The sequence below is a fragment of the Drosophila elegans genome, unplaced genomic scaffold, assembly GCF_018152505.1.
Source record: "Drosophila elegans isolate 14027-0461.03 unplaced genomic scaffold, ASM1815250v1 contig_208, whole genome shotgun sequence".
In the NCBI taxonomy this organism is placed as follows: Eukaryota; Metazoa; Arthropoda; class Insecta; order Diptera; family Drosophilidae; genus Drosophila; species Drosophila elegans.
In genome coordinates this window covers 8,340,709-8,368,681 of record NW_024545578.1, presented here as the reverse complement: position 1 = coordinate 8,368,681, position 27,973 = coordinate 8,340,709, and the positions used below count along the sequence as shown (strand labels likewise).

Below are 27,973 nucleotides of genomic sequence, written 5' to 3'. Positions count from 1 at the left end.
AATTACGAATAAATGATGACAGCTAGCGGGTTTCATGCCAACCAGAGTTAAGTCAGCCAGCTAAATCAGCGAGCTTTTTTCCGCAAGGCGCCAGGGATGCAACAAAATCGCAGTGCGCTCAGTGCCCTGGTCGAATGTTTTTGTTTGTTGTGTTTTTTTATTTGTCGCGTTTAAAAGTGTTTTAAAGTGAATTTTAAAGTGCAATGGAGCTGCCGAAGGAGTTATCCATTGCGGAGATCCGGAATTACATGTTGGCCAACGAGTGCAAGGTGACAAATCACGCGTTGGTGAAGCACTTCAAGAAATTCCTCACGCACCCGCAGTCGCAAAGTGAGTCATTTGTTTGTTTTTTTGACCTGTTGAATCGCAGAAAAGTCTTGAAAATGGGATTGTGAAATATGTATGTACATGTTTTTATCAATAATTCTAGATGAGGCTCGCAAGCGTTTCAAGACCTATGTTACGCTGCTCTCCACGATAAAAAACGAGAACAATCAGAAGTTTCTGATACTGCGTAAGAAATATGTGAACGAATGTCCCACAGAGGAAGTTGTGGAGCGCGCGGTGGCCGCCGCATCCAGTAATCCGGAGCCCTCGAGTCCGGGCGGGGGATCCCTGAACTTTGACTCCCCCATGAGGCAGCCACCGCCTTACAAGCCCCCTCCCATGGTCACCTCCCCGCCCGGAGGTGCAGTCTCCATTAGCAAGGAGCACCAGGAGAACTACCAGGATTGCGTGGATGAGTTCGCAGCTGCCATAAAGCGCATCGAGCCCGCCCGTCTGGAGAAGCAACCGTCGGTCAAGTCAGAGGATCCGGAGCAGAAACCCTCTCGATCCAACTCCATCGATGTGACCGACAACAAGGAGAACATACCGCGATTCTCCTTCTCCTCCGAGGCCTCCACGGACTCCAACCCCAACGAAAAGCCGGAGAAGTCCAGCGAAGACGATTCCAAACCCATTGCCGTGGGCGATGCGGCCGAGAATCCCATCAGCGTGAAGGAGGCCACGCGCAAGTTCAACCGGATGGCATCCGAAGAAGAGGCTAAAATCATATCGCCACCAGCCAAGAAGAAGCCAGAGAAGGTGAGTGACTAAAAACCGGTTAAAAGTGGCATTACCCATGATGCGGGCGAGGGTTTTGGTTGGAGTGCGGTGCGGGTGCGGGTGACTTTAGAGAGCCCTTCCCTCCCAGCGGTGCCACAATTTGTTCCATTTCCTGTGTGTCAGTGGGAAGATTCGCTCGAAGACAATCCAAATATGCGACGTTTTTTGCATGGGTTTAGTTGTGATTAATTATCACAGTTGGGAATATTTCCATAAGAAGTTTTCAGAGATTGAGGAAATAGCTAAACATGTACCTTCACATAACTAGCTCTTTATTCTTAGTAAGGACAAAGTAAACTACTTTAGCCAAAGATTTTAGTTGGCCTTTGTTCTCAAGCATAGCTCGCAAATTCCAGAAGAATTTGATAACAAATTAATTTGATATCAAACCTAATACATGTTTGTTAACAAAGAACAGTAGAACATAGTGTTAAAACAGATGTCTTACTGTGTGCTGGTACCGATAATTTTTTCTTCTAAAAATAAGTATATAAATATGTTTTTAAATTTCACTTTCGGATAACAAAATTTAAACTTTAACGATTGGATTTTAAGCTGCCAAGAACGTTTTGTTCATTTTTTAACAGCACATGAGAAAGATTCTTCTCATACTTATTTATAAATTTTCCTTAGTGTTCTAGCCTGTGCATTTGGATTAAAAAAGTAGTACCTTGGCCATCACTGCCTATGACTGAATGGCATAAAAGTACTTGCTGTTATTCCGCTACAAATCAGGGTCAGATTAGATCTAAGGGCCCTTGAAACCCCGAGCAATTATTGTCAATGCATCAGTGGCTGTCCCAGGCTTTGGGCCACCTCAAGTGGAACTGCTGGCGGAGTGCCTGCCTGCCTGCCTGTCTGCTTGGCTCGAACTAAGCTAGCCGGTCACCCAACTGTCTGTCAGTTCCCAGAGCCTTGTCACGAATTGCCACCAGCACAGCCAGAATTGAATAAATCCATTAATTTTATTAGTGGACAATATAAATGTAAGTCTCATAAAACTACATGCGCCTGCATCGTTCCGTTCGCTTTTCTGTCCGTTTCTCTCTGTCCCGGCTTTGTCGCGGCGCATTCGAGAGCTGGAGAACTGGATAGCTGGAGAGCTGATGCCCGACATGTGTACTTACATGCGGACACATGTACTCCGATTCCGAATTCGATTCCCGCGTCCGATGTGTTTAGTAACTTTGTGCCATCAACTGGCCACGACGACACTTCTCGCCGGCACTTTGTCCAGGCGTTTGCTCTGCAAGCTGTTTTTCTGCCATGTTTGCTTTTATTTTTATTTTTTTGATACCCCAAAAGCCTATTATGTGTACGTACACATGGGGGACAAGCAAAGAATGAGTTACGTGGGAAATTTGCCGGCCAATAAATGCATGCATGCCAGGCTGGCACTCGGAAAAAATTCAAAAAGAATGGATTTAGGAAAATAAAATCATTACTTTGTACTACATTGATTTTTTTTATAAAATTAAAATTATTTTGTTGGCCATTTAAACATTTTTTTTGAACATTTTTCAAAAATAGTTTTTAGTGTGAAGAATACAAAGTTTCTATACCATAATATGAGACCTACTAAAGTATATAGCAAAATAGAACTTCAACACTTCAAAGAAATCCACCCAACTGTCTGCACATACTTATATAATTTGTAGCGTGTCCATTTCAAGATTCTAATTTAGAAATATCAATCTCGGGAGCATGTGGCAGTGGAATTTGTCAAGCGTTACTGAAAAATCGTTTCTTAGTTAATGTTACAAGCTATAGTAGAGCAATCGGGCCGAATTGTCAAACAACTGTCATCCACTTAGGCCTGTCAATCACGCAATTTAGAGTTGAAAACGAATATCCCCAGTGCATAAATCATCAGAATCTGTCTGCGAGACGGATGGTCCCATCCCATCCCTTTGCATCATGTTTAGAGGAAGATGCTCCGCAGCAGTGGATGTACGTCAAACTGAGATTGTCAACGGCACGTCAGATGCTATAAAATCCCACTAAAACATCGGGAAGCGAACTTAAGTGCCTATTTGTACAGACGTTCGGACATGGAAAAATCAAACTCGTCCTTATATTGGAATCTGTTTCAAAGCATCACTGCCGCAACTTCGATTTTCTCACGTATTTCATGTTTCCGGACTTACACATCCCATTTTTGAGTATAGAAATTAAAAATACAGAAATTAAGTCTAAATTAAATGAAAGCAATGGGGGATTTTTTACTAGCCTCGTGAAGCAGCGTGGAATATGGTTGTTGAGAGGGATGGTAAATTAGTTTTACTCCTCTTGTGTTAAACATTACTTTTTAAGTGGAGACCGTTTTAAATAAAGATAACCGAATTGCTTTTTAGTAGCTAACATTTCTAGGCTTACATTTTGTGATTAAATTCTATAATAGAAAACATTTTTTAAAAGAGAAGAATTTAATGAATACATTGCGTGCTACATAGAAAATTTGAATAGTTAATTTAAATGAATGAATTCACGTGAATTAGTTTGCATAAGCTCATTGCCCTTTTTCACAAGTCATTATTAATTTGTCTGCAACATGAATACAGTAAAAAGAAGGGTTATTATTCACTTGATACTGATCGAGTTGAAAGCTGTTATTTAGACCATTGAGGATAAAGAAAGTATCCATATCGTTGTAAGCGGTTACAGCTTGTTAACAAATTGATTCGCTAACAAGACTCACCATCATTTCGGATGGCGCCAACCGTCTTCACGCAATTATTAAAATTCAGTTGTAAACAATATTGGGATAGGTTTGATGGATGCTCGTTTTTTGTTCATCAAAAGAAATAACTAATCATCGCAAATCGAAAAGAAAGTGGCGCATCATGTTCATAGGAATTTCGAGGAGGGATTCTAATTCATGGGATTTTTCCTGGCGTGACCAAAAAACTGGGGAGCAAGTGGAGTAGATCCATCATGACGAACCGTGAAATTTTGGCGTCGCAACTGTAACTGTGGGATCTGGAGTCTCGTCTAGCTGATCAATTAAATTCGTTTCGATCGTTTTTAATTAGCCCGATGATTTTGCATTTTGTACGCTCACTCAGCACCGTTGTGCGATGGAAAAGGATTGATTAATTTACGACCCAAAACAACAAGCGGATTTAAAATGGTTTTTTTTTTTATTTAAATAACTAATATTGATAGAAGTATAATAACATGAGTTTTTAACCATTTTTGATTAATGAAATTTGGAAGGTTAACGGGAAATAACAAAAATGATGGGTTCAAGCTTGAAGTGTTAATATTCAAAACTATTTTCAGGTTGAAGGTTTAATCAAAACTGAAATGAGTCAAATTTATTATTTAAAATCGTTAGATATCAAAAAAATTCGGCACAATTAAAATAAAGAAAAACAATCCAACAGTTTTGGTTTAAAGCATTAAGACCATTAAATTAAATTCCTTTTCAAGTTTCCGTTGGCAAACAAAAACTAAAGCAATAGTTTCGTTAATGTTCTGTGACTCTAATTTAAACCCCCTGGCATCACAAATATCCTTTAAAGCAAATCCCTGCCCAAAAGTAGAATGCAGCATCAAACAGACCGCATATATTCTTATTAAAATAGGAGGCACCTCTCGTGTCCCTGAATGCATATAAAACTGCCATCCGACCCACATCGAAATGGGGTCGGAGACGGGGGCGGGTTCAGGCATCCTGGGATCGAGGGGCGTGGCAGGGACAGACCAAACGAACCCGTGGCGAAACCCTTTGCATAAAACAAGTTGGTGAAACATGTTAACATAGCCAATAAGCAGCAATAGAAATTAGTTAGGCAAAGCTATTCTCATCACGGCCATGCCAGCCACAAAGGACCCAATTAAAAATGTAAGGAAACAAACCAAAAGTTGTTATTGCTGTTAAACAACAACGGACTGTGTCCCGAAGCGGTTAAATTTACAACAGCAACAATTTCCACCCGTTCGTCGGACAAACTGGAGTCCACAGTGCGCGCACACACACACACACCTCCCGTTTGACAAAAACGGACGGAGTCGAATCCCCGGACCTTGGAAATGGCAAACACGACCATTTTGTGGCATCGGTCCAAAGGTAAGACTCGCCGGGCCAACGTAAACACTGAAGGGACATGGCCCAGACCCCGATTCCCGATCCCAGGTCCCATATCCCCCGATCCTAGTATCCCAGGGCCCAGAACCCAGGACCCATGGCCAGTGCGAGTGCCACATCCTGGCAAAGGACAACGGCCAGCTGTGTGATATAATATCGGGCATAAAGGGACACGGGACATAAGAAAACTGGCCAACAAACAAGCGATTGGGGAGGATGAGTGGTGGGCTTGGTTTGCGATAGGCAAGGGCAACCGGTGCTCAACCCCCGTGACATCCCTGTCCGGATTCCAAGTTGGAGTTCGAGTCAGAGTTCCAGTCCGAGTTGCTCTTGGTTTTGCCTTTTTTTTATTTATTTTTTTTTTTTTGTTTGTTGTCTTCTCCCTGTTGGTTGTGCCAAAGCCATAAAAAAGCAACATACCATCGGAATGGGGGAGCCTTGAGGGTGGGTGGCTACAGTTGAAAAAATGTACATCATTAGTACTAAAAGGTAACCATTTGAAAAAGAAACCAGCACAAATATGTAGGCAATTAAGTCCTCTCAAAAAAATTGCTCCTGAAAAAATCATTTAGTTTTCAAAACTCAATGTGAAAAATGTACGGAAGTTTGTCTAAGCTTAGCTTTTAAGCAGGTTATGTTTAAGGATGATTTTACAGCCATTTTGAATATCAACTAATCCATCTTATATTTTGCTTAAGATAAAAACTAAGAGGGTCAAAATGGCTAATTTAATGCAAAAACTAAAATGTGCGCCTAAATATGTTTCTATTTAAACTTGATATCTTGATATGCAACTATTGATTGATTCAAGTTAAGGTTAAGCTTGTGATACCTATTTTTGGAAGTGTGGTGGGCGGTTCATTTCAGTACGGTTCGGTGTGGTTTCTGTTCAATGGGGTTCTGTTTTGGGCTGGGATCTTTTGTTTAGCATTGACATGGCCACTTTGCCAGGGGCCCTGCGTCGCAATGTTTTCACTGTTTTGTGATGTTCTGCTGCTGTTTCTGTCCCTGTGTTACGCCTTTTGCCTCGCTTGCTCGAATGCCCGAATCAGAATCCGAATTCAATTCCAAATCCCCGCTTCGACTTCTAGAAAGCCCATAATGCTCGTTGCCCAAAATGCTCGGCATTTGCAAATGGCGACTGCCCCTTTTACCTGGGAAATTGGACAGAATGTGCGTTTGCCACCAGCCCGTGGCTGTAATTGGAAAAACGTGAGCTCTCCAGGAGTCAAGTGGCGTGTAAATAGAAGAGAGCATGAGGATGAGGTCCTGGCACGCGTTCTGCGCATCCTGCGGCTAAATGCGGCATTCAAATGTCGTTGTATTTATTAGCTATGTAATGTTAGGCTTGGATAATAAAAGGCCTAGAGTGGGTGATGTTGTTGTTCAGGTGAAGCTAAGGCCGGGGATTCCGAGGATTCCACAGCTTGTTTGGCCCGCGAACATTACGCGAATGGATAATTAGTTGCCGAAAATGTGTTGCGCGCTCGTAAATATGAGGCACACATGTCGGCTGCTGTTCTTATTGTCGCGGGCACATGTGTTTGGGAAACCCCTGCCCCGCGGAAACCCCATCCCCATCCATATACCCATACCCATCCCCTCAATCATTAGAGGGCTCATTATCAGCAGCCGAGTTTGCGGGTGTGTGTCCGCCCCGCCTCTTAGCCTAAAAAACTCTGTAAATCACCGAACCAAAAAAACAACGCAACGCTACGCACAGCTACTTTCTTTTAGCGGGAGATCCTCAAGAGCAAAAGAAAAACCCATCGCACTTTCTGCCTTAAGCACGCGCCTAATAAATAAAAATTATTACCTTCATAATTAGTGGAGGAACATGGCGATGGCGCCGTCGAATGCGTGAGCATAATTACCATCCAGCTTTTGCGCCCGTGTCTGCACCCTCGCAACAACACACACATCCCAATTCCATCCCCATCCCCAATCTTATGAGCATCCCAAGTTAACACTCGGAAAAACACTGAATGAATGTTGAACTACTAGAAAAGTATTGCTTATATGCAAAATTGCTATGTAAGTTATTAAAAAAAACATATTCTTTTTTAAAGGCACGTTTAACGGTTTTCTATTTAATTCTTAATTTGGCTTTCAAATCAAGTTCGAAGCATGAAAATACAACTTTTTTTATTAAATAATATTATTGTATTATAAATAGTATTTATTAAACTGTACATTTTTGTAGGGTTTTTAAAACTTGGAAGTATGGTTTTTAGAATAGTCGAATAAAAATTCAACCTTCCTTTAATTTCAACATAAGCAGTGGTTTTCCGCAAAAACTAAGTACTGACGAATGCTTTTGCCGTAAGTTTTGAACATTATAAGCTAATCTTAAGCTGCAAGACTATTAAGTTTTTTTATTAACTCCTTCCAAATAAAAGATATTTGTGTAAATACAATCGATGCTTTTCTGGCTACTCAAAACTATTGGTTTGTTTACTATAAGCTTTATTCCTTTAGCTGAAGCTATTTTAAATATTTAAGTTAGTGCTTTTACTGAATTTTTACTTTCGGTAGCCATATCTCTCTAGTCCCACTTAAAGTCTTGTTCGTGCTTGATCTAATTACGAAATACTAGATATTTTTGAAAGTGCACCCCAACCCCGTCCGTTCCATAACCATATCCATATGCACATCCATCGGATGCCACACACAGGGATTGTGGGGCAATGTTACCCGTGTGCGAGTGGGTAAATTAGAATCGTATATTCCGGGAGGCGACAACTGTGTTGGCGTTAATGCTCTCAATGGGCTTTCTATGTTTTATTCCCGCTTCGTGCTGATGTTTTACGTTTTGGTTTTGGTTTAGGTTTTTTTTGTTTTTGTTTCTGTTTCTGTTTCCCGCCCCCGCCAAGTCGTAGACAAAGTGGCAGAAACATGCATAATTAATTTATGCCCCTCCGGGCGCTCCTCTTATGCTTTCAGCAATTAATCGAGGAGAAGGATTCGCCCGAGGTTACGCTGGCGCATCCCAAGGCGAAGGAGTGGATCGTCTCGATGGCCAAGGCTAATTACCAGGAGCTGGCCAAGATGGCCAGCGAGTACCCGGAACTGGTTAAGCTGCAGGTAAGCCACTCTTTGATTTGCCAGCCACTTTCCACCCACGCTCCTCTAACAAATGCGACAAGTACAAACTATTCATAAGCATTAATTACGACAAATTAAGCAGCAACGCGTTGTTTTTGCCATGTCGAACAACACTTAAAAATGCGAGGAAAATATAATAACGACAACCGGGGGACCGGCCAAACGGGGCGTGGCACGGGGGGCGTTTGTCGCATAGCGAACGAAAAGCAACAACGCCAGCCGAGGCGACAATTAATTGTGAAATATGTTTTCAGCATTTTTAGCACTTGTAGCGCATGTTAAGAAGTGGGCGTGAGCGCGACTCCGACCGACATAGGCCGGACGACGAGTCGGCCATAGACATATATATATATATATTTAGATATAGGCGTAGATATATGGACTGCCATTGGGCAACCACTGACGACTGATCTCGAACAGAATCGGGATGAGTGGGTGAGGGGGAGAGGAGTGTCTCGAAGCGACAGACACAATACATGCAATTTCCATTTTTTCGCACTGTTGGTTTCCACAATCATTTGCTACTGCACAATTGTGAAATCCGACAAATTTGCATAATTTGGAATCAAACGACTTTAAGAATAAAAAAAAACGGGCATTAAATATTTGTTTACCCGATTTGCTTAATTAACAGTTTAAAGTTGATAAATTAAGAATTAAAGTTAATAGGTCAAAGGATTGTCTGTTGTTTTTTGGTTGCCATTCCATTTTTCATTGAATATTTTCTATGTAATTACTCTGTGTATTGGCTTTATCTACCTTTTTGTAATTAATTTTCCTGTTTAATCTAATTTCTAAAATTTTTACTTTTGACAAAGCAATGTAGTATTATTAGTTTTTTACTATTCATATAGTTTAGATTTTCTTTTTTATAAAATCAATTTCAACACTTAATGATTTAATATAATCATTCTTACCTCAAGCATCTTTGATTTATTCGCATTTTAAAAATCTTCACCCCAAAAAGGTGTTTTTAAAATTATTACCTAGACTTATTTTAGGAATTGTTAATTGTTGGTAATCAAAAATGTTTTTACACAATGTCTGAATGCATTTTACGTGAGTTATTGCGTTGGAAAATTTTGTATTAAAGGATCATAAATAAAAAAAACACAAGAGCTAAATTTCTTATTACTAGAATATTTATAGATTTAGTTTAGGGTATATTGAGACTAGAAAAATGCAGATTAAAATAGGCTGGAATTTCTTACGACCTCCACAAAAGTCGGTCTACTTAAATAATTAACATTCAATTATATCTTTAAATGTGCATTATAGTAATTAGATAAGGTAACCCATTCTTGTAACTGTTGATTTAAATATCTCTAACTTAAGGATTGGGTATTCCCTGGTCCATCACCCCTAGACCAGTTTTTTACATTTATTTATGACATGCGTGTGACCCCACTCAAATTGGGGAAAGAGCGAGTCCCAATTCTCGAGGGGTCGCCGCAAATGAGACATGGAAAAATGGCTCCGCTCGCGACATCTCGAGATTGGGATTGGGATTCGTGCGGGCTCAGTGTGAGAACTCAATACGATCCGCCAGATTTGCTGGCGGTTGCCGTTGCTGTGGTGCCTCTCAATTAGACAGCGTTTTCGGAGTTTTGTACGGCCCCGGGTATTTATGTCCCATATATGCCATATATCCAAAACCCTGATACTGGGGCGTCGGCCCCGTTGCAAGATGATTTATGCCGTCCGCAGAGGAACATGGGCCCCAGGGCCCGGGTCTGCGGCGAAGGCGTGGTATATTATGTTCGCGAGCGGACTAATTGCCGTACAAATGCACTGTTCCCGGAAATAATGAATTCCGCACTCTGCATACGCGTACATGTACGAATGCGCTTGCAAATCTTGAGGGCCATAAGTGCAATCAATTAATGAGCCAGCACCACAGCACCATAGCACCAGCACCCCGGAGGCCATTGGATGAGCAACTGCCAACTGGCAGCTCATTTGCGGCGCTTCCAATTCCTTGAATCACTGAAATCGCAACGAGACGGAAATAGCCATAAATCAGACCGCGATTGCCACTTAACCTAATGCCTCAAGTTCCTTCGGGGGGCACCGAATACAAAATCTGTCTTTTGCTCGTTTGCAGATGTGAATGGCCGAAAAAACTGTATTTATCTTCTGAGCACTAAAATGTTCACTCGCAGTTTATCATTAGACAATTTAGTGCAATTAGTTTCTAATGGTGCATTAAATTAACTAATGTGACAATTATAACTGGGAATGTTCATGATTTTTAGGTGGTGTTATAAAATAAGATATGATATGCGTCCAATATCCACGAATCTGTTTTATAAACGCTTGTGAAACCACAATTCAACTTTAAATCTGGAAAAAAACCAAGACAAAAAAAACTCTTCTAAATAATTAAAAGTATTTTAAAAATGCTATATCTTGTAAGATTAAAACTTCTAATTGTACAAATTAAGGAAATTACAACTCCTATACCTAGGAAAAGTTTATGTCTCCGAAAGACTAATGTCAAATAAGAACAAATTCTACTTTCTAACTCTTGTTTCCAAAAAAGTATTTTAAACCAACTGGAATATATTCTAAGTGAAATCTGCCCGGAGCCCCAAAGTTATGCAGATAGATTCAGTTACACTTGTATGCTAACAGGATTATGTACAATGTCCGGACTCACATGCCGACCATTTACATATGTACGCGTATGTATATAAACGGGCCAGAATTGTGGAGAAACTCCAAATAAATATTCCCCAGTCATCGGCGGCGGTAGGGTGAAAAAAAATATTTTTAATTTGAATAAGTAATTCGTACAACGGGCCAAAATCAAAAAAGAAACAAGTCGAAACAAATGCGAAACAAGGAAAATTCAATTTACCCGCATGTCAAACCGAATTGCCGGCTAGGTCAAACACGTTGATGGATGGATGGACGGAGTGGATGCACGGTTAGCCGGATGAAGGACAGGAGGGAAGGGAAGGGAACTGACTGGAGGAGGTAAACCCGCCAGCAACACCAAGAGCACACCGGCAACAACACGGCACCAGCGCAACAACGTCGACAAGCTTAAATTGCAAAACGGTGCATGCTTGTCTATTTGGGGCGGTCCCAACGCCCGACCAAAATCGGACGGACTGGAAACAATAGACAAACCCGCGCTCAAAATGGGGAAAGTCCAACCCACACACACACACACCCTGGCACACAGAAACACCTGAATGGCAAAGGAGCTGCTGCGGCGGGGAACAAAAAAAATATATACATATATATAACTCGGTAAAAGTACACACGAGCCGAAGTTTTTAATTAATACAAAACTTGTAACATTTTATAAGCCGCTACTACATATTAGCAGCGACTGGCGTTTTGAATATATGCACATACTGATATGTGTACTATATGTGGCTTTTATGCCCGGACAAGGGCATTCCATCAACTCATGCCATTCCAGATCCGAAAACATTAGGCACTCTGGATTGGCTGTGGATGTGGATGTGGCCTTTTGGATGGCATGCCCAGGTGGACTATTTAACCGAATTCAAATGTGCATGTCCGTTTACACAGAGTCATGTCCATGACTGTGCATCTAACCCATGGTGCGGCGGCAATGGTGACGGTGCCAATGCCGATACCCATGGCCATGCCGATGCCGATGCCCATGCCCATGCCGATGCCAATGCCGGTGCCATGTTGCCAGTGCTTGATTGCTGATGTCGTATGCCAGAAATTTAATTAAACTTGGGATACAAACAACCTCAAGCGGCTGGACAAGCCCATATTTGAGTACGGACACATTTCAGACTGTGTTCCGCAATAATTTGTTTGGCTATTAAAACACATACAGGAATTTTGAGTACCTACTAAAATAACAAAATATATAAAAACAATAACTTCTCTAAAAAAAAATAACTTTCTCTAACATTTCACTATTTGTAAAGCATTCGGGAGCAACTAGCTTCAGTTATCTAAACTCCTAGATTTTTAATGGCTACCAGAATCAGTTGACTTATGAATTGATTATAAAATTTTGTATTCTGCTTTTTATTTAATCTATGTAACAGTTGAAACTCAAAGGAATTTAAATGTGATGGGTTACAAATAACTTTATCTCATTTTTTTAAGAATACATAATTTTAATGTATTTAACAATGTTTTTTAACTCCATGGTATCTAAATGTAAAAAATGGGTTTGGTTACTATTAACTTTAATTAATTTTGTTAAGAATACATTTCAAAACCAGGCTTAAATTTAATTAGATTCCAAAACATTATTTTGAATTAAAAAAGTACTTAAGTAAATCGTCTAATATTAGCTTTTATTATAATAAGATCATACAGAGTTTTACTGCTCTCATTTTTATTAGACAATTGGTATGTTTATTCTTCACATTTATGTCATCTTTTAATTGAATAATACCAGTGCAAATCGCATAAGGTGCCATTTAACGCCCAAGATCTAAGGACAATCTTCAAAGTCCGTCTGGGAACTCTCCTCGCATCGTGACCATGAACTTTTCAACAGGTCGTCCGCAAAGGCCATAAAACGTCTGACACCTTTGACAGTCCCTGCGGCGCACTCAAAACTGCACTCCAATAATATAGTAGTGCCTATGTATAGTGTGTCAGCGGCGTTGGTGGCGCCCTGGCCAAGAAGTGGCATATGATTCCCCTTTGGATGGAGAACATCAAACCAAACGGCGGCCTGTGTGAAAGATACTTTCCATGAGTGCCATTAAATTGAGGTGACAATTCAATCAACAATCCGAGCAGCAAACACCGGCGAAAACGGCTCTGCGGCTGTCAAATGAGTGAAGCCTTTCCAGAAATCAAATCAAATGTGTTTACGACGTCTGCCACGTTGGTGGCTCAATTTTATGTCGCTGCGCAGCTATTAAATTTAATTAGAGCTCTGTGTCGTCGCTGCCGTCAGTGGACGTGAACGCATAAATGTCATCAAAATATTTCCCTGAACGGCGGCTTTATATTTAGTTATTCTGCAGTTTAGAGTTCACCCAGTGTCGCCGGCGAATGGTGGAAATATTGTCAGTTGACATGCGAAAGGATTTCCCTTCTGGGAAAGGGCAGTGGCAGTCGTGTCATCCGGCCATCACTCGGAGGTGATACACTCGGGCATAAAAACCCATTTAATTGTCGTTGTCGTAAATCGTCTTTGAAGTCGCACGCTGATTTGGGTCATGAGCTTTCACTGCTAGTTGGCGGGGATTAGTTCCTTTTTGCTTTCAGATTAGATTGCAGGTATTGTCTATTTTGTTTTTAAATAATATAAGGCAGTAAATTTAGCTGTAACTGCCTTCTTAAAAATTGAAATTGGCATGCATCTTTAACAAATAAAACCATACTCATTTTATAAAATGTTTTTTTCACTTATATATGTCAGAATAAACTAATTTATTGATTATTTGATTTGTCAAGTATACTTAACCCTTGTTTAATCATTTATTTTTTCATAAACTGACCAAAATAATAGAAAGAATTATGTTAAAAGCCGAAAAACTATCAGTGCCACTGAGCACATGTGTAACTGTCCACTCGTAAATGGTCTTTAACTGCTATCTCATCCGAAGTGGCGATTGCACTCGGACCATTCAGTCTCTGGAATTCGTCTTTATTATTATCTCGCTGGCATTATTGGGTGGCGCTGTTGGCGCCAACATCTTGCACGTTCCAACGGATGTCTCCTGGGCAGAATGTGGCCAAAATCACCTCTACACGGGTCCGAACTGCCGATTGTCTCCACAATTATTGTCATTCACAATTACTGGAGGCTGCGTTGGTAATTTGCGATTTGAGCCAAGCCGAATAGCACATACCCTTCAGCAAACCAAAAACCTTAATTGAATGTCAACAGTGATCTTGCCATTAAAAATATATATGGGCAGTTATGACCAATGCCGTTTATAGTTCAAACCCATCGAGAAAACGGTTATGACCATTAAGGAGTTTCGGGCTAAGAGAGACTTTAGCGTGTTTAGCTCCGTGACTGGGGACTGGAATTTTTATTTTTGTGCCATCCGAAATCGGCGACATGTCTCGAAAACGTGAATCCCGGCAATGCTCCGTTCGGCCCGCCGGTAAAGTGTCAGCAAAAACGAAATTGAGCTTATCTGTAAATGCATCGGCGGGAGTTCGTCCAGACTGAAGACGTCCTGTGCTCGCCGGCGACTTGATGCAATCGTGCAGTCGTCAAATTAGCGACATTCGAAAAACTTCCCAGATAACTACTACGAAAACCCCAAACGAAAAGCACACAGAAAGGCACCAACAAAAAAAACAAAAACCAAATAAAACAGAACCTCGAACCAGGACCGTGCGCATTTTTTTTCCTGCCACAGAACCCACCAGAGATCTGTCACAGGCCTGAAGATCGAAAAAAAAAAACAAAAACCAAAGCGAAAAAATACAAATAAAACTAAAAACAAAAACAAAGCTTTGGTCCACGATCATTGAGTCCGTTCTACGTGATTTATTTGCTGCCTCAATTGAATTGTTTTGGAGTGGACCCAAGTTCGACTTGGTCCTCGGATTGGGACTGGGATTCTCCAAGAGGAGCACCTACTTTCGCATAGTCAATCAGCAATGCGATTTCTATGACTTGATTGACATTTCATGAGCCGACCATGGACATCCATTTGCCGCAGTCACCGCCGTCGCCAGGGTAAAAAAAAATAAAGTAAAATAAACTGAAAAGAACAATGGATGTGGCAGACAAAGAAGTGGAGAGCGTCAAAGTCATTGACGATCATCCCGACTGATGATCCGCTGACAATTCCCAAAACGACAAACTCAGGCGCCATGTTAACCACCAAGAAGTCCGGCAGACAATCGCCTCGCCTGGCTGACGAAGATGGATTCCTGATTCTTGATTCTGGATTCTTGATTCTTTATTCCCGATTCCTGATACCTGATTGACTGGCTTCCGACTGACCATTGTTCCTTTTGGCCATCCGAACTGATTACAATCGCCCGGGAAGGCAAGGCGATCGCGAACGCTTTGCATTTTATTAAACACGATCCTTTTGATTATTACGCCCCATTTTGATGGCCCCGGAGTCGATCTGCGATATCGGTTTGATGGAGGTCATTGCTGCTTTATTTGGACATGCAACTTGTCACGTTTAATGACATGAACCGGCGGAATAACGTGTGTGCGATTATCTCTACACTCGGAAAATAACTCTAGTATATCGTTGGAGTCATTTTATATACCTAAGCAGTCGGAAATTATTTTATCTGCTTTTTTCTTGAGCAAATACTTTTTTATTTCCGTACCTTTGTTTCTTAATCCACTCATATTTTTATAATGATCTTGTAAATGATGAATGAATGAAAGAGATTATTTATTGATGGATTTATATTCAAATCGTTAATCTTAAAAGTGTAACGAGTTTTAAATTATTTTATTGCCTTATAGCTTTAACAAATAATTAAACCACAAAACTCGTTACAGAATATACACTTTTACATTACCCTCTGAATTTTTTACTTAGAAAGTTTAACCGTTTTACAAGTAAGTTGCTGAGTCCCCTACTAAGAATAGTCAATTAATTACCTCGATGTTCTATAACAATTCGATAAACTCTTTTCTGATAATTCATGCTTTGTTTTAGTATGAGTATAAATAGAAATGATCTAAATGAAAGCACTTTGTTTAGATTTTCCTTTAAAATAGGTTTCAGTATTGATTTTTTTCTCGAGTGCATTAATATCGGCGAGTGTGTGTGAAACGGCAAAGCAATCAACGCCGATCCCAGCGCTGCGAACGTATGTATATTGATTAGCTTTCGCCTTGGGAGAATCCGTGTTCCTGTCGCAGGCAGTGCCACCGTTCCATGTACTAGCGCCAGCTACCGATTTCTGGATTCCGATTCCCGAATGGCGAATATGAATGGTGAATGTGAATGGCGATCCCCATGTCCGATGCTTAACTTGGCCCATTCCCAGTCGCAGTCGCAATTCGGATGCCTGTCAGCAACAGAGAGCCCTGCAAATTTGTCAATACGTATGCCAGCGATGCGCAGAGGGCTCACCGGGTCATAAATTGTGTAAAATAAATATGAATAATACCGCAGTGCTCCTGCCCCGATCCCGAAAATCGCCGGCGGCCGGGAAGACCTGGTTACCCCACACATTGTTCCGTATACACCTCACACAAAAGGAGGTGTTGCCTGGTTGTTATGAGTTTTTAAATCCGACTAAGCCCATTCGCCCAACATTTATTCGAATTTAATCGATTTTTCAAATTGACTCCGCACTCGTCGTTTTTCGTTTGCCGTTCGCCATTCACCGTGTAGTGTAAACCCAGTACAGAAATCGCTGACCGCCCATCGGTCCGCCCATATTGGTTTTGCTTGTTTGTTTATTTTTTACTTCTGGGAGATAAAAAAATAAACAATTATTTATTGCCCCTATCCTTTCAACGGCCCGTTTTCGCAGATGAAGGGTCCACCACCACCAGCACCATCAGCACCACCAGTACCACAACCACCTGGGCTACTTGAGGCCTATTCCTCCGACTGTGGCCAAAAAGTAATTAATTCGCTAGGCTGGAACGCGTCAAATGAATTGAAAGAGTACAAATTATTGGTAATTATTAAGGGGATCGTTAAATAAAGTTATATTTCTCACGTCGTAATAGGCAGGAACTGTTTAAGGACCACTAAAACTGGATTGTAATTAATTGCGAATTTGTTCGTACTTAAGTTTGATTTTAATGGACTGAAATAAAAAAGATTGTGTTTTTAATTGAAGTTAATTATAGTTCGCAAATGTATATTAAGCAGAACTTTTATGTAGAATCGAAAATACAACCATTGATCCAAAAGAGAATGTCAAATACATTTTTGTTCCAAAGTATAAAAGATATTTGGTCCTAATACAATTATAAATTTGTATTTGTTATTATGAAGTTATAGTGTGGCCTTTTTAAAGGGTTCTTCCAACGAATCCTTTCCAACACAATTATAAAATAGTTTGAAACAATTGAAATAGCGCTGGGCCCACTCCCAAAAGGGTGCTGATTTGAACAGGGACTTGTGCATAATTAATGAGGGAACCAAGGCAGGTGTGCTGGATGCGTAGGACGACAACCGTTCCTGTCAAACATGATGACAAAAGATTACATTTCGCAACTTGTGGCAGTTGCTGCCGACCCAATGTTAGAATGGCAGGCAGCAGGCAACATGCTTAAAAATTTACATAAAACTTCTGATAATAGTTTTGCCTGCGCCCTGTAGGATTGGGATTGCTGTTGCATGGTCCTCCACCATCACCTCCTCCTCAGTTTCATCTTCTTGGGGTTCGCACGTTACCTAAAATCCCTGGACTGATGCTGCGATAGCGACATCATAAATTACGAAACTAAACTTTGTGCGAACGGGACGAATGCAGATGGAGCTGATGATGAGGACACTGCGACTGGAGCTGAACATCGGGACTTTGGGACTTTAGGCTCAGACCGAACTTGGAGTTGGGGTCTTAAAAAAAGACATGCAGCGGGTCGCGATCGCGCAGACTGAGAAACCATCTCCTCCAAGGAGAAACCTCTGCGAATAAAGACTGTGGTACATTTTTGGGCTGAGTGCAATTGCTTGTCAAACAGAAAAAGGTTACGCTGCCCAAAAAGCCAAAAAATATAAATAAAATCAAAAAGGCAAAGCTCTTGGCCAACTATGCCGAGAACTTCAACCGGCAAATGGTTGCTAAAAATAAGCGTTCATCAATTAACACAAGTATTGGGGAATAAGCATTGGTATATCAAATAGTCTGTCTTTTGAAAACCATTGTAACCATTTCAGAATAACATGGAATTATAAAAGGATAAATCTTCAGAAATTATTCTCAAATTTTAATCCATGAACTTTCTTAACTCAAAATTAACAATTAAATTCTGCAGCATAATTTTAAGTGTCTTAATTTGGATTTTATTTAAATGTTTGTAAACGAATTCAATATGAATTTATTATTTAATATTAATATCAAAGATAAACTGTGTTAAGTTTCAGTTAATCATTAGCGCTGGCGTTAATCTCGGTTGCTTCATTTAAGCATTCGCCAATTACTCAATGGCCGCTTATCGAGAATTCAATAATTAATTAGCAAAATTAACAAACGATTACGGAGTCGTGGACGGGACCCGCTGCCAGCACGATTCGCAAAAGGAGCAAAGGAGTCGTCGGCGGCGAATAACAAAATTCTGTTAGTCACGCATGCTAATCTTCGTGTTGTCTCAAAAACCACTGGCAACCAGAAGTTGGTGGCAGCACAAGTTGCAAGTTGCAGCAGCAACCTCAGCAGCAGCAGCAGCAGCAGCAACCTTTAAAATCGGCAGCGGAAACGACAAGGCCAGAAGAGAAGCCGTCGACGGTGGTGGCCGCGACTTGGTCTTGAGTTCGGTGGCTCGGTGGTTCGGGCCACTCTGGTGGCTCCTGCGTTGCCCCGCTATCGATACTGCATTGTTAGGGCCCGAAACAAATGATTATTGTGGGGCCTATTTAAGGGTAATCGTGTCGTCTGAGCAGGAGCCCAAAGTCTGCGACTCTCGTGAGCCTGTGTTGGGTCCAGGGTCCAGGGTCCTGGGTCCTGGTTCCTGGTGGGTCCCCCAATTGCAGCTATAACCTACTATATGCCTAGAATAATTAAAGACGATGCCACGTTTTTGGGTTAATTATGCTTGCGTCCTAGCCATTCGAACACTGAGGGAAAATCAAGATTGCCATCCTAGATTTAAGATTATTTTATCATCGAATGGGTGAACCTTTTTGCGGCAGAAATATTCAGCCAGTAATAAGCACCTTAAAACAAGGAAATGGGTATAATCAGGGCTAATAAGAAATTATTAAGTTCTTGAATTAACCCCTTTTAGAACAGACGTTAATATAATAAACTGTTACAATTGTAGATTTTCAAAATAATTTTTTTAATTTCTTAAAAGGCAATTTTTATTTAATTTTTATAATTTGCTTTACGTTGTGGTTTTGAAGTATATATTTGTTTAAAAACATATATGACATATTAATTAAATAAAAATTAAAGAAGCTATAAGTAAATGGCATATAAGCTTTAAATGTTCCTATGCAGACTTATAATTTTTAAAGGCATAAAATAATATACATTTCTAAAGAAATACACACATTGTTCAATTTAGTATTATAGAATGTTGTCGTCAAATTTTATAAGAAGCAACCTTTTCCTCTTACGAGACCACATTCTTAAAGACAAAAACAATTTTTTCCCTGTGCATTCCATGTTCAGTGGCTCAAATTAAATACGCCATTTAATAAATATGGTGGCCATTATCGGATAAGCTTCTGGATCTTTTACTTAAACATGTCACTTCGCATTAATCTGGACTCGGAGGCCTGTGCTGGTGCTGTTGCTGTTGCTGTTGCTGGCTGGCTGGCTGACTGGCTGGCAGTTGGCAATCTGGCAACAGGTAAGAGAACAGAGAACCAGAAGAAGACGAATCCAGACTGGGGGCCACACGCAGCGCCCGATGTTGTGATGTGATGTTCGCATGCGCAACGCCAGTGGCTTCGCTCCGTCAGCCAAATGACCTGACGGACTTGGTTGGACTGGACTGGACTGGCTCACCTCGAACCGAAAGCCGAAAACTGAACACTGAAAACCTGGGATCTCAGATCTGGGGACCGTCTGGGGGTCTGCTGCCACAGAATCGAGATTATCATAAATAATGTGGAGTAACAGTTCCACGCGGCCTAGGATGGCCATGCCCATTTGTTGCACGTTCCGTGCGCCGTTTTTCGATTTCCCAGAAAGGATGAGATGAGGTCACTGTGGCCCGCTCACTCTTAATGACGTCTAATTTGTCATCGTTGAGGAACTAATTTTTTAGCCCGCTGATATAGGCCCAATAGAGCGCTACCTGTCTTGAACACGAACCTCGAGATTTCTGCGTAAGTTACGAAACCTGGGGCTCCACCACTGTGGGACCCTTCAGATGGGTTCGGGTATGGGTTTGGGTTTGGGTTTGGGTTTGGTTATGGGTATGGGGTTGGTTTGTACTGCTGCTGCTGATGGAGACGCATGTGAGAAGCGGAATTTACATACCCATAGTTCGTGGAATAATAAGTATTTCCATTTAGTCGCTTAAAAGGAAACACAAAACCTAAAAAACCCGCGATAAGATAAAGCTGTTAAATAAAATTTTTATCTGTAAGTCCAAAAAGCCCATGGGTTAAATTTAAAATGCGGCGTGAAATCTATCTGGTGTCTGTAATTTGACAATTTATTTTATGATGCAGTCAGTAGTGGGTCTAATTTACATTTTGGGTACAAAATGAAAACATTAAGTTTTTAATGCGCATTTATCTGTTGCAGATTTCTGGGAAGGTTTATGGGATATTAAAGTTTATTATTCAAGATTGGTTTGTCTTTCTAAAAAGATTTCCTTAGCACATGTAATATAAAATATGAATAAACAGATTGGGTATGCAAACGGTTTGTAATAAATAATTACAAGAAATGTATATACAAAAAAAAATTAGAAATATTATTAGTTTGTATGCAATGCTGTCTATAAGTGGCTCACTCATATGAAGTGATAATGCATATATTAATAAATGCAAATAAAAATTTTTAAGTTGTCATATCACATTCTAGGCAAAACATGCAAAAATGTAATTCAAATCTAAAAAAGGCTTCTACAAATATTTACAGTAAAAATAAAACGATTTGCCATCAATTATGAATGACCATGTCCTTTCCTAACATCTATGCAAAACCCAGACTTCTTATGTAATCTTCAAAGCATAAGTGCACCTCCAATTTAGAGCCCCACTATCGCCGTGTTCTCGATAGGAAAATACAAGATAGACCCCGCCACAAATCGGCCAAAACGGCAGGGTAATGTTGGCAGGAGGCAGGAGGTGCATGTTTTACCGATTAACATATCCGGCGCTTATACCTGTGTACATTTCTGCCTGTACGATTGTACATAGCCACAAACATTCAGAATTGTTTTGTTATTTTTTTCTGGATTTTTTTTTTTGTGACTGCCTAGCGCCATCTGATTGTCTGGCTGCATGTTCACCGGCCATATTAATAATTTTTGAGGCGTTTTTTGATTTAGGGAGCATTTAAAGCGTGAACGACTGCATCAATAATTTCGCTTGCAATTTTATTGTGCATAAATTTCATTAATTTATAATTTTGGCCGTTGCTGGCTGCGGCTAACATCCGACCCGCTGATCTTGGTTCGCTGTTTGCTGTATGCTATATGCTGTATGTTGTTTGCTGTTTGCTGCCTGGTGCCTTTGCCTTTTATTTTGCCTCCGCGGAGCATGTTGCGCCAATGTGTTGCCGCGGTCCGTCGACTGGGGCATAAATTATTTTCCGTAGTTTTGGCAGGCGCCCGATGACCGCGCGCTGCGTAGATTTCGCGATTGCGCATGAGGTGAGGGTTATTCATTTGCCTGCGTAGTCGACTCCAGCTCCAGCTTCGACTCGATCTCCATCGTCGCCCCCATCTTCAGGGCCTGCTCCTCTTCGGCGCAAATCTCTGACCGCCTGTGCCGAAACCTACGCACTCGAAAAAATTAAGAACTTAATATTTAAGCCAAGAACTAACAGGATGAATTGCTGACAATTATGAAATTATTGAGTCATTGTTAAGCACCTCATTAAAGCCATTAACAAATTTGTAGAAAAAACTGAGAAAAAACAAACACAAAAAAAATAAATTTGCGAAGTGCGCTACTACATTTTAATTTGAAGTATAGAAGTTTTGTAAAAACCTAAAAAATTTTAAACTTGAAAAAATTTTAAAATATTAAAACAAATTAATTAAATTAAACGTTTTTAGAGTTATAAATTGTAGTATATTTGACACCCTTTGAAGATCCTTTTTTTCCGAGTGCAAACACATTGCTGATGTGGCTGTAGGAGTATCTGCGGTTGTTGCCGGCATTGTCGGATGCTGGGGAGCTGCAGGCTTCATTGAGGAACTCGCGATTATGCTCGGTCTTATGCTGGTTGTACGAGTTTTTGGCTGGATCAGAACCGAGAGTCCTGCAACTGGGCCCGGCATGTCGCCTGCAAATGTCTTCGGTTTCTGGCCGCGCAGTTAATTATAAACGCTTGGACATTTTCGCTTGACTTGGCTTCGCCTCGCCTCGCATCGCATCGGTTTGTTTTCATTTCCAGATGCAGATTACATTATGATTTATGCAAAATAGTAAATGCGTCTGATGGCAACATGCGCCAGCTGCCAGACACGAAAACTCGGGCCAACTCCTCTCCTCATTGGCCATGTTCGAGTGCAGCCATCGCGATCGCCCGGCAATCGGAATCGGAATTAGAAGGTCCAGCCGCAAGTCATCGATGTGGAATCGAACCAATAGGCAAAGGGGCATGGGATATACACATATATCTGTATCTGCAGCGATTACCGAATGGGAGTATTTAGCATCCCGCGATTTTATTCGAGCCCATTTGAGGCCAATCGTAAAGCAGCGTCTTCCCACTGGCCGCCAATAAATCAGGAGCGCCATGAAGCGGCCTCGTAAAAGTGCTTAAATTAATCATCCCGAATGTGTGTCTCGGGTTTACGATGCCCAGATCCACGGGGCGCCCCCAAAGTCGCAACAGGTTGCCCCCGCTAAGCGCCATCCATCCCGATCATAGGCACCATAAACTTAAGTTTAACTGCCCTGGATTGCTGGCATTTTGCATAACGAGACGTGCATGTCCGGTTAGCTGTATTCGTATCTGTATTTGTATCTTCATCTGCATCTCCATCTGCATCTGCAGTTGTATCTGCATCTACAATGGCAGAGCTACAGCCCTGTACTGTCCGGTACTGTCCTGTCGTCGCCGGGAAATAAAGGAATGCCTGAGAAAATGGTCAGCGCTTTATTAAATACTCACTTTGATTTACTTGGGGCTGAGCGATGGAAAATTGCGCTTGAAATTGCATTGTTATTACATGTTTGGGTCAGCGCAAATTAAATTCCATATAGAAAAGCAATCTGCCCGGCGTCGAGTGTATTTATTTTACTGAGGCGGCGTACGTGACAAGAGGGACGGGACACGATGTTTAACAGCGAAAATGTGGTGCAAGTTTCCTGAAAGTCAAAAGGGTTCTTCCCTGGCATAGGGACTCCTGCCCCCCTCTGAATGCACTCAGAATCGCTATTAAATTAGTTTAGTGGCATTTAACTTAATCGCCTACAAGGGAGTTAAAATTTTCCAAGACAGTGTCTTCGGCTGCGACTCATCGGTTTTGCAGTTGCCCCGAGTCGGCCAAAAATTGGGCGGACGTGATTCGATTTTAAAGAAGCTCTCTGGCCTGATGGCAACAAGTGCTTTCGCCTTAATATCTTTGAATAGGCCACTCGTCGTTTTGGCCCTTTGGCAGAATGCAACCTGCAACCCGCATTAAGGCCTAACTGCGCACGTCATCGCCGATCCGCTGGCCAAATTGAGTTGTGCATCAAAAAAGCGACGGATCCCCGGGGAAATGCAACTGCATCGCATCGTGATGTCAGCAATGTGATATTCCTGCTCCTGCTCCTGTTCCTGTTCCAACTCTTCTATCTCCTCCATCCGATGCCGATATTCCCGATGCGTAGTTGCTCGCTTAGTCCATATTCTTTGCATAAATCTCACCGATGTCCCCCGGTTGGACAGAGCTTGTAATTAAATTGCGACACGGGGCAGCTAATGGCGCCACAACATAGATTCTCAGGCAAACAAGCAGCCGGCATATGCATACAGACATGCACTCGAAAAAAACAATTCAATTAACTTATCATTCAGACTAATTTGTATATAATGTTTTTTACAAAGTAGATTCTTGTAAAAAAGTGCAAAGCTTTTAATAGATATAAAAATAATATTATTTAATAAACTTATTAAATATATTTGTGAAAAAGATGAATTGCTTACTATTTGTAAATTGTTTCATGGTTTAAAAGTAGTTCTTAGCCACTCTCCTGCTTGAAAAATAGTTTTTAGTGAAAACAAAGAATATAATATATTCTTCTAGGATATATAATATAATATATATAATATATTCTTCTAGGATAGTCAATTAAAATCAATATATATAGATAATTTCTTTTAGTGGTCTGTGTACTTTAGCTTTTTCTTCTTATAGTTTAAAATAGGTTCACGTACCAGTGTTTTTCTGAGTGCTCCCCCAAACTCAAGCGAGCGGAGATGCTCATGACAAAGCGACGGGGACACGACCTCAGCGTACAGGGCACGTTTCTCAATGAAATTCCAGACCGCTCTCGTCGAGCGTTTCTGTGTGTTCCAGCGTTGTCTGCCCGGTCATCAAATATCGGACTGGGAGTCGAAGCTGGAGCTGGTGCTGGAGTTGGAGTTGGAGAGTCCAAGTCCGAGTCGAAGATGGAGCCACAAAAAGTACTATGCTACTTGGGCGGCGGCGACACGAAATGAGCGCCTGCAGTAGCCACCGCGGTTAATTAATTCTGCATGAAATTTAAGGTTTTCCATTTTTTTTGTTTTTTGTTTTTGCCCAGCCATGGTGCATATATGGCGAGTCATTGTCGCCGATCTGACGATGGCCAGGATGTTGGCCACGTTGCTGCACGTACACCGCTGTCTGTGGCCCTGTGATCTGGCTTCCCGGCTCCTGTCCTGTTTGTGTCCCCCAGTGCTTGCTAATCAGCCGCACCTCATCAGTCTGGAAAATCAAGTCATTAAGTTAACCGAGTGCCAAATGGAGCAAATAATGCTGCGGCTGCCTCGTAGTTGCGATGCGCGTCTTGGGGGTTCGCCAAGCGGGGCAGTAAAAAATCTCTCAATTAGTCAAACAATTAAATCAGCTATCGATCCGAACTTGAACTGATTTCATACGGGCATTACGTATTTAATTATGTTCTTCATTTCACAGGCTTTACCGCTCAGCAGGGAAAAAATGAGAACGGTTGCCTTACTCGATTCACATCTTAATTGTACCTATGGCGATTATAGATCGTAAAGAGCAAAGATCTTGAGAAGAACAGAATTCCGAAAACATTTAAAAGTTCTTAACATAATTTTGCTTATCCTTATTACGTATTACACTATACTAAACAATTATTTTTATTAAATAAAAAATATAACTTTAATAATAACCATTCTTTTCTTTATTTTCAGTGTCCAGCAACGGTAAGTTTATGACAATTTCAAAACACCTCTGGTACATAAAACTACCATTATAAATGCAATAATTCCATTCACCAATTTAATGCAAATGATTACACATACAAACCGTTTTCACGTTATAAAACAAAACCATTGACACGTTACTTTTTTACTTAACGTCAAGGACTTTTCATTTGGCCAGAAATAAACCTGTTTTAATCGAAATTCATTATCTGCAAAAAATGTTATTTTTACCACAAGGGTGAGCTCTCATTGCCACTTATTATAAAGGTATATTTTGCAATTATCTTTCCTTTTTCGTGTAAATGCATCATGGTTACCCCAAAAAGTTTACACACTAAATGTGCATAAATTTCAAAGGGCCTTTGCCATAAATTATTAAAGGACCCTGTAAACAAAAATCTTAAGCTGACGGTTTAGCGAGTCGACTTTGTTTACCTGACTTTATTAATTTTAACAAAATGATTTTCCCTTGGAAACAAAAATTGAAAAGCTAGTCATTCTTTTCATTCAGAATAAAATCTGCGCGTCGGAAAACTTGAAAATCATTTAGTGAATAAGCTACTACAATGTAGCCATTTGTGTTAACATTTAGATATTATTGTATACGCGTGCTTGTTATGTTGTTAATAGGTCTTGTGTGTCGGACAATATAAATGCACGAGCTGTTAAATGTCGCCAATGGCGTGGTGGTGAGCACAATAAATACATAAAAAACGGGAAAAACAATAATTTAGCTTAACAACTTAATAACAAAACAGCACTCTGCTGCTGCGATCACCTGTTCGCCTCGCCAGGCGACGAGGATCGTCATTCCTCGACGAGGAGGGAACCCTCATCGCAGCGACTACTGTGCGACTGGATGATAAAAACAATATAAAACAAAATAAAAAAACAAAAAAAAAAAAAAAAAAAAAAAGAGAACCTAAGCCCGGTCGCAGTTATGAGTTTCCACCTGTTCGCGAATTTATTGATTGCCACATTGACAAATGAGCCACCCTGCTGTTATAAAACCAATTAAAGGAAGGGTCCGTTTGCATGCCCGGCTCACTGGGATATTACGAATAAATTAGGTCTGGTGAGAATTAATTGGACAGTCGGGCCACCGGACACTCGGTGTGATATATAAATCATGGCAGCTATGCGGCAATAACAGGATTATCCAACTTCGAATTAATTTGGCTTAGCGAATGGAAGTGCGTACGCAGAGGTCAAATGCGTCTCCCATCTGCATACACAGAGAAAAATGACTTCGAAATTTTAGAAAAAACAAAGATTTTAAGTCTTTTCTAAATTAGCTTTTTGAGTTTTCTAATGAAAGGTAAAGTTTCACAAGAAAAAACAATTTTTTTAATCGTTCTAATCGTTCAGCTTAAAACCTTGATTAAGTTTAACATCAGCAATTTTTTTTTCTCAAAACTGAGAATTTTAATGTTTTATTGTTCAATATTTCTAAAAATCGATAGACACTTGGACTTTTAAAACTTGTTCTTAAAAATGTTAATTATTCTTTAAGATAGGTTAAAAATTATTTCGCCTACTTAGTCCTTTTTTATTCAGCTATAAAAATAAAATTGTTTGAGAAAATTTATGTTTTAGGTTTACTTCCAATACCTAAAATTAAATGCACTTTTATTGATTAGATAATGGGTTTTTCTAAGTGTTTTTTTTTCATTGAGTGCACTAATTAGAGACACTCTCGAGGATGCCAATAAGCAGGCCCAGAGGCAGCGGCACTGGCCAGGAAAGAGCCAAAGCACCTGCCAAAGCGGACGACGCATCATTAATAATTCCGAGGGAGCGGCTAAGTCAGCCGCACGCATAATAACCACGATTAAAGCAAACAAGGCTCATTGTCGGTTAAATGACAAGTTTTGACAACTTGTGAAACGACAAGTGGCCAGCGATCGGCCCACGGACCAGTGGCCAGTAACCAGTGACCAAACCCAAAGACCAGGGACCAAACAAAAAACACAGGGATGGAATCGGGGAGTGGACGAGGGTCTCTTTGCGGTAGCGACCCAGTTAAATTAATAATCCGCATAATTGGAGAACTTAACTTACGAGCGAAAGAGAAAGGACATGGTGACGACAAAAAGAGCGTTATTTGCTTTGCGCTTAATATATCATTTAGATTGTTTGCCGTAGATAAAAACGCTGTGAAGACTTTGGCTGTCATTATTATTGTTGTTTTATTTTATCGGGCCGGGTGATTATTGTTGTTTGCCTGTAAGGATTGTTAGCTATTCTGTTCGGAATGGCGTGGCAATTAGACCTAGTTGTCGATTTGGTCAGCTCGGTATTGATTTGGAGGTCCCATTACTTTTTTTTTCATATATGTATATATCACGACAGGACAGGCATAAATAGAATATAATTGTTTTTATTTCACAATTATGTCCCAAAACATTGGTTCCATGTTTTTGACCACTCTGGGAACTAGCACACCTTTCGCCTATGATAGCCCAGCTAGATAGCATAATTGGAGCCTTGAATACCTGGGGTCAAATTATTTCCATGCTGATTAAAATCATTCAA

At 40.6% G+C, this 27,973-nt stretch overlaps 1 protein-coding gene across 1 annotated transcript; it reads left to right on the top strand.

Moving 5' to 3' along the window:
- Nucleotides 1-104: 104 nt before the first annotated feature.
- On the top strand, nucleotides 105-25,520 carry LOC121467060 (ankyrin repeat domain-containing protein SOWAHB-like). The gene is made up of 4 exons (XM_041707879.1): nucleotides 105-330; nucleotides 431-1,086; nucleotides 8,141-8,281; nucleotides 25,427-25,520. Exons 1-4 carry the CDS (start codon nucleotides 204-206, stop codon nucleotides 25,448-25,450), a joined length of 948 nt encoding a protein of 315 aa, XP_041563813.1. The 5' UTR covers nucleotides 105-203; the 3' UTR covers nucleotides 25,451-25,520.
- Nucleotides 25,521-27,973: the final 2,453 nt, after the last annotated feature.

Bases quoted from the DNA above. Each gene is read 5' to 3' on its own strand.
- LOC121467060 (XM_041707879.1), top strand. From the start codon at position 204: ATGGAGCTGCCGAAGGAGTTATCCATTGCGGAGATCCGGAATTACATG. The intron at 1,087-8,140 runs GTGAGTGACTAA...TTATGCTTTCAG, and splicing joins CCAAGAAGAAGCCAGAGAAG to CAATTAATCGAGGAGAAGGA. The intron at 8,282-25,426 runs GTAAGCCACTCT...CTTTATTTTCAG, and splicing joins CGGAACTGGTTAAGCTGCAG to TGTCCAGCAACGGTAAGTTT.